Source organism: Strix uralensis, chromosome 15 (genome assembly GCF_047716275.1).
Source record: "Strix uralensis isolate ZFMK-TIS-50842 chromosome 15, bStrUra1, whole genome shotgun sequence".
Taxonomy (NCBI): Eukaryota; Metazoa; Chordata; class Aves; order Strigiformes; family Strigidae; genus Strix; species Strix uralensis.
Window position 1 is genome coordinate 13511001 of NC_133986.1, and position 18445 is coordinate 13529445.

The 18445-nt window shown below is 49.0% G+C and overlaps 1 protein-coding gene across 3 annotated transcripts; it reads left to right on the plus strand.

Moving 5' to 3' along the window:
• Window positions 1-1609: 1609 nt before the first annotated feature.
• NRIP3 (nuclear receptor interacting protein 3) lies at window positions 1610-18337 on the plus strand. Of its 3 annotated transcripts, none has more exons than XM_074884971.1 (7): window positions 1610-1938; window positions 9598-9777; window positions 10517-10599; window positions 13980-14119; window positions 14539-14591; window positions 14691-14805; window positions 16170-18337. In XM_074884971.1, exons 1-6 carry the CDS (start codon window positions 1765-1767, stop codon window positions 14790-14792), a joined length of 732 nt encoding a protein of 243 aa, XP_074741072.1. In that variant the 5' UTR covers window positions 1610-1764; the 3' UTR covers window positions 14793-14805; window positions 16170-18337. The 3 variants fall into 3 exon arrangements, with proteins under 3 accessions (XP_074741072.1, XP_074741070.1, XP_074741071.1); XM_074884969.1 differs by having other exon boundaries at window positions 14691-14788; window positions 16167-18337; XM_074884970.1 differs by having other exon boundaries at window positions 14691-14788.
• Window positions 18338-18445: the final 108 nt, after the last annotated feature.

Consider the following 18445-nt stretch of genomic DNA (forward strand, 5'->3'; position numbering starts at 1 on the left):
TGGCTTCCCCTGTCCCTTTGCTGTCAGAGACAGGAATGTTTCCCTGAAGCGGGCCAAAAGCTGATGATGTCTTGGTGAGTGGAAGGTGTGATTCCAGGCTGCATTAGTGGGGGAAAGCAAAGTGGGGTCAGCACCCCAGGTCCTACCAAAGGTTAGGAGTGCCCTGGAAGTCAGGCTTGGCGTAAATCTTGGGCCAAGCTCTGCTTTTCTCATGCTTTATCTAGCACATCTAAGGTCCCTGTTAGTTTAACAAGAATCAAACCCATGTGGGGTGTTTCTGGATCTGTACTGTCTCTCTGAGGCAGAGCTGCATCATCTTCTCCTGCACCTATTCCTTGCAACAAATTACTTGGAAAGCAGGTTCAGGTAAGTACCTGCTGCTCCAGCTGTGCTGCTGAAAGTGTGTGGGTCCTTCTGGGGAAAAAAAAAAAAAGGAATAAAAAATGTTTCTTTCTGGTGAGAGGTGATACATCACTTAAAAACTCATTATTGTAGTGAGAGAAACCCACATGGTCTGTGAGTCCTGTTAAGAAAATCCTCTTCCCTAACAATTATATCAATCAGTCGTTATAGTATTAAAGTGCATTAAGTTTATGAATGTGTATTAGTTCACGTTATACACTGTAATGTGATGAGGTAGTGGAATTTTACTGGAGACTTTGGTATTATTCATGTTTAAGTAAAACAAGTTAAAGGACAGCCCGACCCCAGAAATAAGGACTTTGCTTCTTGGAAGCCTAGAGCTGCCAATGAAGGAGAAAGGATAGCCCTGGACAACCAAGGTAACACCAGCATCCTCACCCTCTAACATGTCTTTGAAACCCTCCCAGAGTCATCTGGCATCAGAGATAAGGAGCTATAGCAAGACAGACTCCAGCGACGTCTGGATCAATAGACAAGTAGCCAGAATGCTGCAAAACTATAGTTGCTTTGCAAAGTTTTACTCTGACTAGTAATCAGTAGTGTGGATGCTAGTGATTAGTCAAATTGTGCTGCACCTGAACACTGATGGGTATAGGAACCCTGTGTAAAACCACATTTGGTGTGCCCCAATTTGGCTGGGACAATTTTCATGACAGTCCTTACCCTTTCTGGGGACTTGAGTAGATGCAGATGGGTGCCTGCAATGCTTCGGTGATCTAGAGTGGCATCCGGAGCCTGCCCTAACCCCCCTGGCCCCGGGCATAAGGTAGCAAACCTCAACATGGCCAGTTGCATGGTCCCAGCCCCGTGGGGCAGCGGCATCCAGGACCTCCTGGGAGCTGGGTAGCCATCACCTGCCGTGACACTCCGGACTTCCTATCCAGGCCAAAAAAAGCCGTGCCTGCAGAGCTTGGCTGGGAGGTGCGCTGGCTCCCGGGGCTGTTTCCAGCTCTCGAAGTCCCCCAGCAGCCTCACGGGCAGAAAAGAGAGAGCCGGGGCACTGTGCTGATGCTCTGGCGCTCCCTTTTCTGCCCTTGAGGCTGCTGGGGGGCTTTGAGAGCCGTCGGATGCCTGCAGCTAATCTCGCTTTCAGGAGAGGCAGTGAGGAGGAACAGTGCTGATTTATTCCCTTAGACGGAGCCTGAGCTCACCCGCCGTTGTTTGTGCAGCGTATTACGATGTGCCCAACCCCTCCCTTACTCGGCGGTGCTGGCTGGAGTACCTGCCGGTCTCCAGACGTCACCAGGCTCCGGTTATAAAGCGCAGGCGATAGAGCATCTCTCCGGCTCCATCCCTCCGAGAGGCGCATCTTTGAGAAGCGAGCTGTACGCAGGTGGAAAGATGTTTTACTCAGGTATCCTGACAGAACCGAGTAGAAAAGAAGTGGAGATAAGGGAAGCAGCATCTCTCCGCCAGCAGAGGAGGATGAAGCAGGCGGTTCAGTTTATTCACAAGGATTCTGCAGATCTCCTCCCTCTGGATGGGCTGAAGAAGCTGGGGACTTCAAAAGATACTGTAAGGCTTTATTGTGTTTATTGGAAGGAGACTTAAGAACCTTGTAGGGCAGGGTCTATTTTTTTGTTTGTGCCAGGAGAAGTTGGTTGTTTGTGGAAATTGATTTTAAAAATAAGGCTTTTGTATGTAAAAGAAAAGGAGTAGAAATACAATGCTGGTTATCACTAGGGTTGCTTTTTGCTAGTAGGTGCTTTCAGATGCCTGGCACTTAGTTCTGAAAGCTTTTGATTATTTTTTTTTTATATTTACATGAAAATGGGATATTGTTTTCAGTAAAAAAATCCCCTGAATCAGAATAAATCAAAATGGCTTCATATAATACATACATATAGACACATATGTTTGTCTGTGCATATATACACACAACATATAATCATGAAAGATTCAGTGAAGTGCAGTCACTAGTACTTCAAAATATAAAACTGCCAAGATTACCCTTTGATAAAGGCATATGCATATGGGGTTATTAAAATGAAGATATATAATTCTAGGTTTCAAATATTTACATATGCAATGATCTGTGTGATCCTGTAGCTGACATACAATATTATTCATTGTGTCCAGGGACTGGAGAGCATTTCTAAATTCTAATGTGCACAAACGTTTGAGCTTTCTCTAATGGGAAATTACATTTAAATGTAACATCAAAAGTTCTGATATAAGGAGCAAAACCTAGAAAATATATACTACCGAGGAACGCTCCTTTACTATTTTTTGCCCAATTGTTGCAAAATTCTTGCACCTTGTAACACACAGTATTTGTTTTTTTCAATGCTTGGTACAGGTTCATTGAAAAAGGTGAATCTTTTTCTTTTTAGTGGGGTAGTTTTGTTCTGTCAGAGCTTTCCTGCTCAGCTGGGTTAGGCTTGACTCTGCCTGGCTCAGGTAAGTGGAATGAGTTGGCGGTTCTCTGCAATGCGCATGGAGGTGATTTTTTTTGACATCCCAAATGTTTTGCAGTTGTAGGGAGTGAAGCTCCTGCCCAGGGAAAGGCTCAGAAGGAGCTGTTCTGGTCAGCATTGAACGGCAGCTCTCCATCAGGGAGCTACAAACTGCCTTTCAGAGTGTGATGGTGGTGTTATTACTATTTGCAGAGTGTAAATAATGTGTCATGGCTCAGTGACCCACAGTGTGCAGGGCTGAGACCCTGATGACAGGGGTTTCTGCTCTGCCCAGGCGAGAGGCAACAGGTAGCAGGAGCCAGGGGCACTGAGCACTGAAGCCCTTGTCCCTGCAGCAGCAAGGACCAGGTTTGGCCCTGGTGCTAGGGCAGAGCATGGGGCCCCTTGCCATGGCTCTGGTCACAGAAACCACCAGACGTTTTCTCCCTGATCCTGTGCCTGTGCAGGCTGAGCCACACTTCTCTCCTGCTGTACCACGGCCCCTGCAAGGAGGGTCTGCATGGGAGCGCTCTCTCCAGGGATGTGCCGAAGCCCTGGGACAGTCCACAGCTCCTGATCCTCTCCAAGGACAAAAAGGAGGTTTGACATGGCAGATACGTGCTGCCTGCCCTGGCTACCCTGGCTGTGGTAGGTCTCCGGCTGGGGTGAGAACTGAGCTGGTATGGGCCACCCCACTGCAAAACCATCTTGTCCCCATGCCACAGCCAGGGCTGATGGGACAGTGGGCACATGTGGCCAGGGCTCACCTTGGCCACAGCCTCCTGCCCCATAGGATGTATGGGGAGTCCCCAAAGCGACAGGACTGGCATGTGCTTAGGCCCATTCTCACAGCTGCAGAGAAGATGCCTTGAATTTCAGAGTTGTTGCAGTGGGTCATGTTGCAGAGAAGCAACACTGCCAGCACCACCATGCTCACATAGCACGTGGCTGGGACAGCAGTGAACATTGCTTCAAGAGAACCCACTGTGTCTCCTTGGTGCTGTGGCTGCCTGCATGTCACAAAACTTGTCCCAGAAGGAGCGTGACATCGTGTGTCTCTGAGACTGGAGAAGCACCAAGAGCCTCTGAAATGTGGGACCCCCACCTTGACATGGCCCCAGACCAAGAGGTCCAGGTCCAGAGGGGTTGAGCAACACAGTCAAGCAGCCCAGGGCATCGGGAGTCTTTGCCCAGGGTGTTTGCACACCTTTTGTGTGGATAACTGCGCGTGTCCTAACAAAGCAGCACATTTTCCTGTCTAAAGCTGCATGAAAGCTGTGGTGACATGGGTGGAAGGGCTTTTGATGTGACCGGTGTTATTAATGCAGGGTTTCCCATGGGGGTTTTCCAACGGCCTCAGTAGGAGAAGAGAGAAGGTAACAGCTCCCCAGAGATGGGGACAGGTCGTGAGGACAGACCCTGTCTGCCAGGGTGACAGTTGCCAGTGACCACTCTGATTCTGGGGAGAAATCCCCTTCCTTTGGCTGCAGTGCAGGGGGTGCTATGCACAGTGAGGCAGCAGCAGATCACCAGGGCAGGTTGCTGGCATCCCCCAGCTTGTGTCTTGTTACTCGGCTCCTGAAGCATCTCTCATGGTGATGCCCCATATGGGCAGGTTTAATAAATACTTGTAATTATCTATATTAAGCCTCCAATATATTTCAGTGTATTATTCTGGGTTGGGCCAAACTCTTCTAGCTTCTTACTCCCTTTATATATTACACTTTGGTTACCTAGTTGTTACGATCTGGACTGGGAGCCCAGAGAGTTGTTAAGATTCTGTGATCCCCTCAGGTTAAATTAAGGTGAAATGACACCAGACAACCAGTTAAAATGTTTTACTTGTGGTAGAAATAGCTTAAACTTGGAAAAGGGTAGTAAGCACTGCAGTCTCGTAAATCTAGAAGAAAGAAAAGAAAGGAAAGAGAAGAAAAAGAAAGGAGAGAGACCGTCAAAGAAATCTGGATCACCACCCCTGGATTCCAGCGTTGTCTCAGGTCCGGTAATTTTGGGTGGTGCGTGCACACAGAGCAGTTTTCTGATGCCTTTTAGCTTCACCTTACCAGCTGATTAGCATACTAGTCCAAGAGAGGCAGGTATTCCACAAACTCATTTCTGTGAGTATGCGTTGAGGGGGAGTGGGGTGCACTAACCCCCTCGTCCAGCTGAGTCAGTGGTCACCTGTGTCCCCCTGTCGCCTTTACTTCTCCCCTGGTTCCCACAGATTTTTGCTGACTTAGTGCTTCTTGAGCACTCATCCAGCTTCTGCTGCTGGATGCTCACCTCTTATCAGTCTTTATCACCTCTTCAGGCTTACACAATGGAGCCAGTAATTAGTGGACCTTGTGCTTTCTGAGAAACATTTGGTTTCAGTCAGTCTGGGTTTCCGCTTTGAGGCTTATCTAAGGAACTTGTCAATACAACTGTAAGGGAGCAGGACGTGCATCCTTCAATACTCTCCGCACTTCCTTGGGTGGCATTCCTTCAACTAATCACAAAGGTCACAGCTTGTCCTTGAGGTTTTCTCTGTCGATGAATGTTTGAGGCATTAATTCCTTCAGTTCCTTACGCTAGTGTAAGACCAAACTATAGCATAGCATACATTGGATTTGGCAAATGTAGGGCTGGGTATATAGAGCACAAATGGTTTTGTTTTGATACCTCACTATTAGCCTCATCTCCGAAGCCCAGAAAATTGGCACAAGATGGTTGTTAGCTGGATTTTGGGCTTCCTGACACTGTGACCGTGACCCCCTGCCAAGTTTGGGCAGGGCGAGCTGGATGTTGGCAGCTGCTCCTTGTGCTCTGATGCTTCGCCCTCGCCCTGAAACAGTCCTGCATCACTTTACAACCTGGTAAACAAAGTTATAAATAGTGACAAACAAACAAAAAAAGCATTTTTCCCCGCCCCAAAATGCCCTCAGAGCTTCCCCTGGGTGCCTGGGTCCTCAGCACAGCTCTGGGTGCCCCAGCAGCCCCGTCCCCTGCTCCTGTAGCTGGTGCAACACTGCAGTTAATTGCAGCGCATTCAGTTTTTCCTTCTTTCCCACTGTGAGCTCCCCAGAGTTTGTTGTGTCTTGGTTAAAATGCAAACAACTTTGATGGTACATGCACTGTCGTGGTCAGAGACCTGGGCACTGCCTGGGCATCCAGGGGCTGCAGAAGAGCAGCGGGCATCTCTTGTCCCACCTCATCCCCCTGCGAGAGGGGCTGGCAGCACATGAGCACAGGCTGCTGGTAGAAGAGGTGAGTTTGGATGAAGAATAGGAATAAGAGAGAAATTGGTTATTTCTTGGGATGAGCTCTGTTGGTGTGCTAAAACTCCTTTTTTCTACTGGCTAGGTACAGAAGAGAGGGCAAATGTCCTGAGATAGGTTTGGGGAGGAGAGCTGGCATCTTCACTGACTTTCATCTCCACCTGAGTGAAACTGTTGCTGACGGGTCTTGTTATCCCCAGATCTAGAAGCCAAAATCGTGGGAAACCTGCCAGAGAGATGGATACTGCAAACTGCAGCAATGCACTTGCTTATAAATTAGAGAGGAACAAAACTGGGCAGAATTATTTGTGATTTTGACAGAAAGCAGTAAATATGTTCAGTAATAGCTGGTGTCTCCACTCCTTTTAGGTTTGTACTGTGACTTTTTTAGGGGATTATATGTTTTTGCAAAGTTTCAGGGATGGAAAGGGAGATATGGAAAAAAACCTGGTTTGTAGTTATATTGTGCTGAAAGATACTAGGAAATAATATTTTTTGCACTTACACAATGGTATGTAACATTTTATCTTTTACAAAACTTTTAACAGTTTTGTGCAATGCACAGGAAGACAGTTCCCCACAATCTGGGTTACTTCAAACATCAATCCTGGCTGTGTGGCTAGCCCGTGCTGGAGGGAGAGCACAGCTGCCTTCCCCATCGCTGTCACAGGGAGGTTTTCCTCCCCTCCCTCCCTCCCTCCAAGACATGATCTGCTTACAGTTTTCCAGCAAAATGTGCATTTGCGAATGTCCCCTGGTACATTATCTGTTTACCAAGTACGTATCCATCACTTGAGTCATTGCCATGACTAACATCCCTCACTCCGTTGCACACAAGAGTCAAGGGAAATACAAGTTAAAGCAAACTAATTAATAGCCTGAGACTGAGGATGGTGCTGCAGGGAACCTTTTCAGCCCCCTCTTGATAGATTATTTCTGTACTGGAGCACAACATAAGCAACATTTGTCCCCCCGAAGGCAGGATTCGCTGCAGCTTTCAGAATAGCAAGGGTCAACAAAAGACAGTCCCATCTGCGGTGGTAACTTGTGTTTGCTGTGCGATGGATTTTTTCCTTTCAGTGATGGATTCCATATAGGATTCATAAAACCAGGGCCTGAGAAAACCCATATACATAATTGGTTAATGATCCATAGGAGAACTTTTAGTAAAAAACCACTTAGATTTAGTTCAAGGATAGATGACAGTTAGAATAGCAACGATGTGCTTGTGACTTGTTCTTCTACAGCCTGTTCTTTCAAAGGTATTTGGCAACATGATTGAGGCCAGGCAGATCAGAAGAGCACCCAGACTGTCCTGGGTGATGCCATTCCAAAATTTCTCAGTCCTAGCTGAGCGGGGCTGGGCACGCGGAGGTGACCACTGTGCAACAGGCCTCCTCTGGCCAGCTGGGAACTCCACCCATCTACTTCTCCAGTCCCCTATCCCCTCATTTGTTTTTTTTGCTGATGTGAGGAATTAGTTTTCCAGATGCGTGTCTGAGTTCCAGGCAAACATAAAGGGTAAGAAGGATGTGCCATCCCCTGTCAGCAAACCCTGGCTTGCATTTTTGCTCAGATGAGGAGCCTTGGAAGTGATCACAGTGCTGCCTGTGCACCTACAGCTTCTGCCTCACGTAAGGGAAGCCCTTGCTTCCAAGGTGATTTGCTTGTCCCTCAGCACAGGGTGCATTACTAGTGGAGCCAGTCTGCCTGCCTGGTTTCTGCTGTTCAGTCTCACCGGGAAGGTGGTGCTCACCAGAGCAGTGCTGGAGCTTTGTTACTTTTTGTGGATGAAGGAGACAGCGCAACGTCGGACCTGATTCCTCCCCATCGCTGGGAGTGCGGCTGTGTTGCTGCCTTTACACAGGACATGCTCTCTAGTGAGCTGGTCAGACATAGCTGCTGCAATTGAAAACGGTCATGAAATCTTATTTCTTTTCAAGTTTCAGGCTGTATGCAGAAGTAAGAACAGTGCAAAGTGGGGAAAAAGGAGATTACGTGTCCCAGTGACCACTGGTGTCGGCTGCATCCACCTGATCTCATCAGTCAGGTCCAGTTAAACCGCCTGTGTTATGCCTGCAGCAGGATCTGAAGCACTAACACGGTTGCAGTTATTTTAGGATGATGCCAAGTTGCATTAGTCTTTTGTAAGTGCTGTTATTTAACATGCTGCAGATTATTTTAAAGACGAGACACTGCACATGAGGATGAAAACTGGCCATCTTGGAGAACCACAGCCCGAGGTTTTCAAAGTCATCCTGAGCCCATTGAAATTCCCTTGGGATGAGGAGGTTTTCTGGTTTAGATGACTCTGCCGACACACAGCCATACTTAATGTGAATGCAAAAATTCAGGAATAAGCCAGTAAGAAGGTCTCACTGTGGACAAATTAAAATCAGGAGGAAAGGGCAGTAAAGGGGGCCGGGGGGAGGGAGATTATCCAGGCAGAGAAATGAGCAGATAATCAAGCAGAGTAATTTCACCTCCAGCAGAGTATGTGCATCCATCCATGATGAACATTAAACATAAAAAGGCTTTTGGGAAAGCAGTTGAAGGAGATTCTGAGAGGCAACATGCTTCTCACAGAGCAAACAGAAATGACAGAGAAAGCAAGAAGCTGCTGTATGAAGTGTTGGGTGTTCCCAGGAGAATACCTACCTATCTACCTCAGACTGTCTTACCTCTTCCCCTCCTTCCCTTTCCCTCCTGTGGCACGGCACCCAGTATTGGTCCCATTTACTTACCCTTAGCTGCTAAATACAAATGTGGAGGGAAGAGAGATGCAAGGCAATTTCAGACCAAATTCTGATCTAAAGGCCAGACCAGGTCTGACAATAGACACCATCTCTAGCTCCCTTCTTGCAGTTGTGCCTTGTTCACTCACACCTGTAAGAACCAAGACACCCAAATCAGCATCTTAAGTTCTGGGTTGACTCACCCAAAGAACATCGCCACATGTGGAGGCAGGACACACGTATTTCCTAAGCCAGCAATGCCAGTGCTCACTGAAAACATCTGTGTTCATTCAGTAAGTCCATACCTTTTTCATACTTAGGTGGTGCATGTAATTGGAAAGGTAATTTGTTACCTCTTAACTTCTCACATCACTGCAGAATTACCGATATCCTTATCAACAGATGAAGGCAATCATGGCTGAAACACCAGCTTGGAAAAGCCTGACTTGTTACGATTCCCATATGAAATCAAATCTTGAACTTGAATTTGGAAAAAGAAAGGCATCGTTCTAAATTCCAGCTAATATTTTGAAAGGATTATTCCCTTGCCAATACAAAGTATTTCTCTTTAGTCAAAGCCAGGTAAGCTAGAGCTGACAGGAGCAAACAGGTGTAGGCTAGGAAGAGCACACGTAGTCTGGGAATCAGAGAGAGTGAGACTTTAGGGCATCCCTCCTGTGAGAGCAGCGCTGGCCCGCGGGCACCATGAGCAGGCTGGTAATGCAGGTCACTTCACGGCTTTCCTCTGATTTCACCCTGATCTTCTGTGTGTGTTTTTTCTTAAAGCAACCGCATAATATTCTGCAGAAGCGTCTGATGGAGACAAATTTATCAAAATTACGAAGCAGCCGAGGCAGCTGGACCCCAAAGAGTGATATCTCAGTGCAGACCAACAAGCTGAATCAAACCAAACTGGGCAGCTCGGGCAAAACGGAGGATGAGGAGCTCATTGTGGTGAGCTGCCAGGTAATAGTCCTTCCCTAGCCTTCTGGGTTTTTACTCCCCAGACTTTATTTCTGACAGCATCAAGCTGTGCTCTTGTTCTCCATGTTTCCCAATCAGGGTTGCACTCCACCAGGGCTGTCACAGCTGTGGGGATGCTCTCCCTCTGCAGCTCAGGGCTGCTGTGGCAGGGATGCTCACCTGAGTGTCACAGGCAAAACTGGTCTGGTGGATGTCTTCCCTTGGACATTAGGGTGGAGGGGGTAGCCAGGCTGGGGCAGCATGCTGAAACACAGAGGAGTAATTATGCATGACAAATCCCTGTGCTCACATTCTATTTGTTTTCCTCAAGTGTTATCACTCTTTTCTTTCCCCAAGAGTAATTTCACATTTCTCCTCCTTGTCCCCACACTCTTTTGTATTTCCCACTCTCCACAATCTCCCCTCCTGCCTGGGGCTGCCCCTTCTGCTCTCTGCAGGGGCAAATGCTGCCAGAAAGGGCTCAGTACCCAACACTGTGTTGTTTAGTAGCACCACCTTATTCAAAAAGCAGCTCAAGAGCCAACTTTTGGGTGCCTGGGGTGGACGAGGTGATACCCTGCGGGCACTGAGTGTGCGCTGGAGCGGGGATGGGCTGGTGTGAAGAGATGTTGGCGTTTTGTCGGGAAGCAGCGTGTGTGGAGGGGAGACCCCGGACACCCTGCACACCCTGCACTCAGCCTGCATCCCACGCGTTGTCTCCCATCTCTGTTTGCTCTTGCAGTGTGCAGGGAAGGAGCTGAAGGCCGTGGTGGACACCGGCTCACAGCACAACCTCATGTCATCTGCCTGCCTGGACAGGCTAGGGTAAATATCCAGCTGGATTTCTGTTTTGTGGGAACTCGGGGCGCCCGGCAGCACAGGCAGTGCTCCTGGGGCTGGAGCTTCGCTCACGCCAGCAATGGCCATTCTGGAAGGGAGTGCTTTGGGCTGTGCCCGGGGAAGCCCCTGAGCCTCTGTTACAACCAAATCCTGGCTTATTCTTAAATGTCCTTGCAGGGAGCTGAAATAGAAAGCCACTTGTACCAACATACTCACCTCTGAATAAATCCCTTCAGAGGGTTGGATGCATTTGGATTTTTTCAGTGCCTGCCTGTTTGTCATTCAGTGCCTCATGAAACAGCTGAAGCACCCCCCTGCCCCCGGCCTTCTGTGTCCCCAAGGCAGATGTGGGGCTGGGTCAGCCCAGCCCAGCCCTGCAGGTCCCTGCAGCGAGGCAGGGACCTGGTGGCTGCAGCACTGCTGGCCTTGGCCCCGGGGTGTAAAGCAGCTGTGCAGTTGTGTACATGCATGTGCTCGAAATTTGGTGTCTGCTGCTACTCCCAATAACAAATTTCTCCCAGCTGAATGGAAATGCATTTACGCAGCGTTAGAGAGCTGACTGCCAGCCGTTTGCAGCAAAACTCCTGCTGATCTCCAAGGAGTGGGATCAGACATCAGCTCACAGGGTATCAAGGAGATTTTGGCACTTTATTCCCATGGAGTCATTGCTTTTTATCACCGACTTGCGGTGATTATGCAAAAACCAATTGCAGTTGCTCCCTGAGCACTACTGCACAGCTCTGAATGAATGGTGCCTGTTTTCTGTCCAGACAGTAATTACTTCTTTGCACAACAGTGTTTAGTGGCTGGAAGGTGTCTGCGCTTACTACAAACTTGTCACAGACTGTGGAGCTGCTCAGCCTAATTTATGGATGATAACAATGTATTTGGGGGGTCTCATCTTGCAAGATGCTGTATTGGCTGCTCAACATGTCCGAGTTGCACAGCGATGCTCTGTGACAGTTCGTCTGCTCTCTGTGTAACTCATGCATGCCCTGTGTAGTTTTTGCAGCACCAACCTGCTTTCACAGTCCCCACCCTTCAAAGAGAGCTTAAGAAATAGGTGACAGCCAGTTTCTGCTCTCAGGTTATGGGGATTCCCTCCTGATTTGAGCAAGATCACTTTTGCAGCCATCAGCTGGACAGCTGCAGTTAAAAGGCCCATGTCCCTCCCCAGTGTTACTCATCAGCAATGAGCAAGCTTTGGTTCCTGCCAGGTGGGACCCCACGGACACCGGTGGGTGTGCAAGGCCCACACTGTGTGTGCAGGCAGACAGCGCGGCCAGAGCGATGCCCCGTCCTGCATGCGCTGCTGGCGAGGCGGGTAGCAGGCAGGGCTGCCTTGCAGGCAGCTTCCTGCAGCTCCTTTGCTGTTTGTGTTTGCAGGGACAGAAGCTAAAGCCAGATTAACAAAGCGGGTTGAAACCAGAGCTTTGATGCCTGGCTCGCTCTGCCGTCGCTGTGGTAGGTCCCGTGCGACAACAGGCACTGCTCCAGGACATTTTACTTCAAAGCAGTCCAGCACATGTGGCAACGATAAAACACGAGTTTTGTTTAAATCCAGCCCTGGAACACAGCAGGGAAGAGGTGTGCGAGGCGATTTTGCTCTTGTTCCTGCCAGAGCAGGAGGGGCCCCACAGCGAGCTTTGCTGGGTGCTGCTGCCCACAGTGGAGGCTCAGCAGCTCTGGGGATGGGCCCTGCTGCTGAGGTCTCTGGGGACCCGGTGTCTAAAAGCAATGTGTGTGTGTGCCTGTGGCACAGGCCCAATTTCTCCCTTCTTTTTAAAAAATCTTTTTGCATCTTGTCATGGAGCCGTTCGAGCTCTTCCCCTCGCCTCTGAGGAGAGCGGTGGGGTTAGCTCGCAGGTTGCTGCAGCATAAGAAATCCCCTGCGGAGGTGTGGGTGCAGCTGTTACCTGAGCAGCTCTGGTCACTGCACCTTAGACTTTCAAACCCAGCTCCAAGATGTGTCACTGCATCATGGTCAGTGGTTCTCCTCACCTCGCTGCAGTTTCCTGGCTGGCTTTCAGCCATGCGTTGCCCACGCACTATCCATCCATCCTTGGGTCAGTCTCAGCTGTGATGAAGCGCTTCCCTGAAGGGGGCTTTACCTTGCCACTGCCCCTGCAGCCTCTCTGCAGCCCTGGTCAGGCCTGGGAAAACCATCTGTGTCAGTGGGTGCCAGACCAAGGAGCCACCTCTAGCTGTATCTTGGCTCTGTTCAGTCCCGGCTCCAGCGCTGTGGCTTGTGCCCTGTGGTGAGGACAAATGGGGCGAAACAAAGACCACAGCCAAAGACCACATGTCTTCCCTTGAGTCGATAGAGAAGCTGTTGGAGGTGTCTGCACCCAGAAAAGCTACTCCAACCTGTCTCAGGCCAGAGTAAAGCCAGCTCAGGGCCAAGGAGCTCATAAGCTTCTTCTCGATGTTTCCCCTGCTTTTTAAGGCCGGTCCCTAAGGGAAGTGGCAGAGGGGATCCAGCTCCTTCTCTCTGCTACCTCTCCTGGTCCTTGTACCTGTGCTGATGGCATGGGCAATCCCCACCTCAGTCCTGGGGCCTCTGTCTCTGCAGGGGGCTGGTTGGCCCCCGGGATGGATGGACAGACAGACAGACACACACGCACTGCTGCAGTGCAGAGGTACCTCAAATAGCTGAAAAGCAGTACAGGTTTTATCCAAGGGAGAGATCACTGCCTTGAACTGCCTTTCCATTAGATTCTCATTCAGTTTAAAAGAGAAACTGAAGCTAAATAATTAATCAGTGTTGTCAGACTCGTTCATGGGGCATAGACAGAAGAAACGACTGTACCTGAGATATTCCTGACACCCTTTTATCCTTTTCTCAGGCTGAATGTGATTGATCTGTCCCCATTTCTTCTGAATAAACCCAGCAGCAGCACCTGCTAACAAGGATGGATTGGGAGCGCTGCCCCAGCTGTGAGCCATGGGGACACAGTGTCGGTGGCTCCACTGGTGGGAGTTGGAGTGGAGTATCCCTTCCTTACACCCATGCTGCATTAGAGGCAATTTTAGATCAGCAGCTTCCCCAAGTCTTGAGGAAATGCAGGAAAAAAGAATCCTCAGGTAAAAAGCAAAATCCAGTAAGGAGCTCTGCTTGGGGCAAGGGCTGACGTGGCCCCAGGGCTGTGTTGTGTGTCATGCTATGGTCTGACGTGGGTGTAGGCTGCTGGCTGTATGTAGAGCATCACAGAAAACCTGCCAGGAAAGCGGCTTTCCAATAACAGCATGGTAATAGGGGCAAGCTAAGAGCACTTCAGGTGTAAGTACCCTCCAAACACCATTTGCTCCTCGCTGGAGCAGCCAAACCATGGCCGTTTCATGTCAGAAGTGTTTTCAATGCGCAGGTTAAAGGAGCATCTCAAAGCACTCCCTGGTGACGACAAGATGGTTTCATTGCCGTACAAGGTGAGGGCGATCGGCCAAATTGAGTGCCTTGCCCTCATGGTGGGAGCAGTCCCTGTGGAGTGCGCGGCCCTCGTCGTGGGTGAGTGTGTGTGTGTGCTCCTCCGGTCCCCTGGGTACGGGCCGGGGCTCTACCCCCTCTTACCCCAAGGGGAAAAATGAAGCTTCAGAAACACGTTACGATTAAAATAGCAATACTGCTTTTCTGCAGTAAGAGTCCCTGTTTGGCCCTTGGGATGGAGGGAGGAGGGAGGATGCGTTCAGCAGGGCTGCGCTGGTGGCACCAGGCTCACGCTCTGCCGTGCTGATGGAGTGACACTGTGTCTCCCTGCAGGTGTATCCGCCTGCCCTCGTTTGATCATGTTTCCCTCTGGAGTATCTCAGTCCCTTTATAAACAGGGTTTTATTTAGCAGGGCAGCCATGAAGGAGGGATGGAGTCACTGGAAAAAAGCACAGGAGAACATTTTGCATGTATAAATCTGAATGTTTCTATTTTTCAGAAGATAATGAGAAACCCTTCTCCTTTGGGCTGCAGACACTGAAATCTCTGAAGGTAGGGGTTTTCCAGCAGGGCTTTTACCCATTCTGGGGGAGCTGGGACCACTGTGAATTGCAGTTTTCCCTCTTACCTAAAGGCATTTATTCTCTACAGTGTGTCATAAATATGGAGAAGCACCATCTCGTCCTGGGGAAGACGGACAGGGAAGAAATCCCGTTTGTGGGCAGTGGCAGCACTGCGGTGGGAGAGCAGTAAGTTGGTTGGGGAGGTGAGCTGTGTGTGCACCGCTGAGCCCAATGGCAGTGCCCCCCGGCACGGCCACGCAGGGATCCCCAGACCCTCACTGCAAGTGAGTGAGAGCTCACCAGCACTGGCAGAAATTGTTTTCATCAGCTTGTTGCATTTTGAAACAGAATCCCTGGCTTTTTCAGCAGCATTTTTTAGCTTTTGCTGTTTTGTTTTTTTTTCCAGTAAACATTGTACAGCAAAAGGGTGTCTGAAAAGACAAGCTCAGGCAAACACTTTAGGAAATGTACTTTTTGGAGGTCACTAGGAAGACTCCTTGAGCACTGCTTTGAGAGTGTTTCCAAACAAACCTTTTTTCTGGAAAATATTTATGAAGCAAGGCAAATAAACCCACATCAATGTTTTGCGAAGTGCAGGAGAGAGATCCTGCCTGGAGATAACAGTGTTCTGCCACTTCTCCCCGCATTGCACTGGCTGTCTTCCTGCCAGCTGCTCCTGATGTCCCGGACTTTTTCAGACTTATCTCCCTATAGAAAGAGAAATCTGTGCTGTCCACTCTGGTACCTCCTAAACATATGTAGCTTGTGAGGGCTGGCTCTGCAGGCAGGCAGGCAGCAGGCAGGGCAATCCAATCCCCCTCCTTCCAGGCACTGCATGGGGCTCCTCCGCACTGAGCGCTGTGAAAAAGAGACGTACCACTGGCTCCTGCCTCTGACTTCTGAAACTGGCAGGTGCTGGGTGCCTGAGAGGGGGATTTGCACTTATGTGCTTCACAGGCAGTGCTTGTGGTTGCTCAGCAATGAGCGCTGTGGACACAGCCATCTAAAAAACGTTTGCTCACTGCATAAGAAAGAGTCTTTGGCGAATGATGTAGGGCAGCACCTTCTTTAGCTGCCTGTCATGACCAGTCACGGTCATTTTGGATGCCTTGCAGGCCCTGTGCAGCTGGAGCCTCCTGTGCTGGGCACTGCCAAGCTCGAGGAGCCTGGGCGGGAATGGGGAAGGAGCAGACCTTCCTCAGCTAATTGTATTTATGCTCCTTGGGGAGTACACGAGGGATGTACGCACTAGTGCAGGGAGTCAGGATGGGAGTGCATGTGCACTGGCTGTGGGCTCAGGTCACACACTGGCCATGAGCCCAGGACAGCTGCTAGCCATGGGTGCTGTCAGCGTGAGAGCCCAGAGAGTGCCTCGTACAGGATGTTTTCTGTGTCTCCTTTGAAATAGGGATGCGAGAGGCATAGGGTAGTTCTGCTGCCACTGCAGTGATGAATTATTTCTTGGTACTGCATTCAAGGCCAAATTTTGCTCTTTTTTTTTTTTTTTTTAAAAAAAAAATGAAAAACGCCTATTTTATTGAATGTCTTTTCCTTCCTGTTTTAGCAGTTCAGAGGCATAAAGAGAAATTGAAACACCATCCTCACACAAGAGCTTGACATCAAAGAAATCTTGTGCAGCTGTTCCAGATGAAACAGCAGCGTGCTGCTTTGAAAACATTTATACTAGGCTACAGCTTGAGTAGAGCTACATGAAATCCTGTTCAGTAGCCAGCAATTTAGAGATATTGTCATGTTTATCTATGGTTTTTGAGAAACAAACGTGTGCTTATTTTCTGGACTTTTCTATATAGTGTCCTCTTTATTACAAACAGTTGGGAAAACCTTATGAAGTTCTTCTGATGAGCAAAATACTTTTTATAGTGGCCTCGTATGAGTAATTGTATTTAGCTGTGATTAGAGGCTATCAGAATGAAATTTTTATTAATGATTTTTCCAGGGGCTAAGCATTTATATTCACTTAATTGATATTGCCACATTCAAATGGCCATTACCAGGAAGTTACTCAGAGTAAAGTAACAACGCTAATACCACCTAGGAATTACAGCTCATCCTGTTAGCATAGTATTGTTGCCATGTAATTAGGGATGCAACTGCTGGCTTGATGAGAAAGAGCAATTTACAGAATTATTAGTGGGTTATAGGCTTCTCTGCAGTGGCATGGCAGAAGCACGGAAACAGGGTTTGGGAGGGCTCCCAGGGTGATCTCCTGCAGCCCCCAGCTCGCTGTGGGGTTGGTGCCAGCACAGGGGCAGCCCATCGTGGTGCTGCCTCACTGGGGCTTGAAACCCCTCCCCCAAGGAGGGATCCTCCAGGCAGGTCTCAGCTGCCTGCCTAGTGGGAGTAGTCAAGAAAATTAATCATCGTATTGAGCCAAAAAGCAACAAACAAGCACAAAAGTATGTTGTCTGGAAAGCAGCAGATACAAAGTCTCATTGGTATTTCAGGACCTAAATGGCCCCAACACGGCCTTGGTTCACCCCTGCTGCCAGGACTGGTGCCTTCACCTGCCCACCCAGCACCCAGCCGGAGGCACCAGCAGCACCTGGGCTATGCGCTGGTGCAGGTTATCCACCCCAGTTAGACTTCAGTGCTGCTGCCAGAAATGCCATATTTTTTATATCTATTTACAAATTGCCTGGGATCTTAAGTACTCCACTAACCTTGATCACCCTCAGGGCAGGTGGGAGTTTTCGCCAGGACAAACATTTCATTCGGTGTTCCTGTCCTGTAGCAGCAGGGTTGCTACTTCACATACTGCTCGCTTGCAGACCAGAACAAATGTACAGTATCGCCTGGAGGAGTCTGGCCTCATACAAAAGCAGCTTTCTAGATTTTTTAAAAGCTAATGGGAATTAATTACTGTCATCTCCTGAAGAGGCATCTTTAAAATTCAGAATAATATCCTTGTGATGTTGTGCGTTTGCTGACGACCAGTCTCTCTGCAGCCAGATCCACAAAGGCCAGCTGTGGGCCGCAGGAGCGCGGCTCCGGCAGCTCTTCCTTAGCGAAAGCCCTTTGGCCCAGGCAGGCGCGGGCTGCAGGGCGGCTCGGCCGGGCTGCGGGGTCTCCTGTGGGACCCAAGCGGCCGCTCAGGCGCTTAAGCCTCCCCGCAGACATTCACACGCTGCTGGCCCAGGCATCCTGCGGTGCGTAGCGCCAGCCACAAGCACCAACATTGTCACTGGCTTTTCCACTTAGGATCTGTCTTGAGAGTCCTGGACGAGGACCAGTAACTTTTTCACCTTGTGGCCATCGGCTCAGGTCCAGAGCCTGTCCCGCAAGCCAGGCTCCTGCCACCTTTAGCCACTCTGTGCCCAGTAATGCCATCTCATGCCTGCCATGGCATCTAAGCTGGAACATTATCTCCTGCAGTGGGTTTGAACCTCTTTTCAATATTGGGTATGACTAGCAAATCTGAACTCTCTGTATTTTGAGCTATTTTATATTTTGGTGATAAGTTTCAGTGCTTTCTCTACAAACAGTATTTTATATAATGCAGCTCTATATATATATATATTTACAGGGTTGGGCCACCCAGGGCAGTCCCACCAATGTGTTGTAGAAATATTTCACTAAATATGAAATATATTTGATTATTTTATATGCTATGAGTTTGGTATTTTGGTACTTCTTTCTTTCTGTGCTTATTACTGTGTTAAATGTCAAATTAAATCTAAATAAAGTTACACTGTTATTGCTGTTTATTTGCTTGTACCCTGGATATGCTGGTTATTTGTTTTCAGTACATTTCTCTGTTGAGAACAGGAGTTCACTCCTTACCCTGGCGGGGCTCCACAGTGCTTTTGTGCTGCTCTTGGGAAT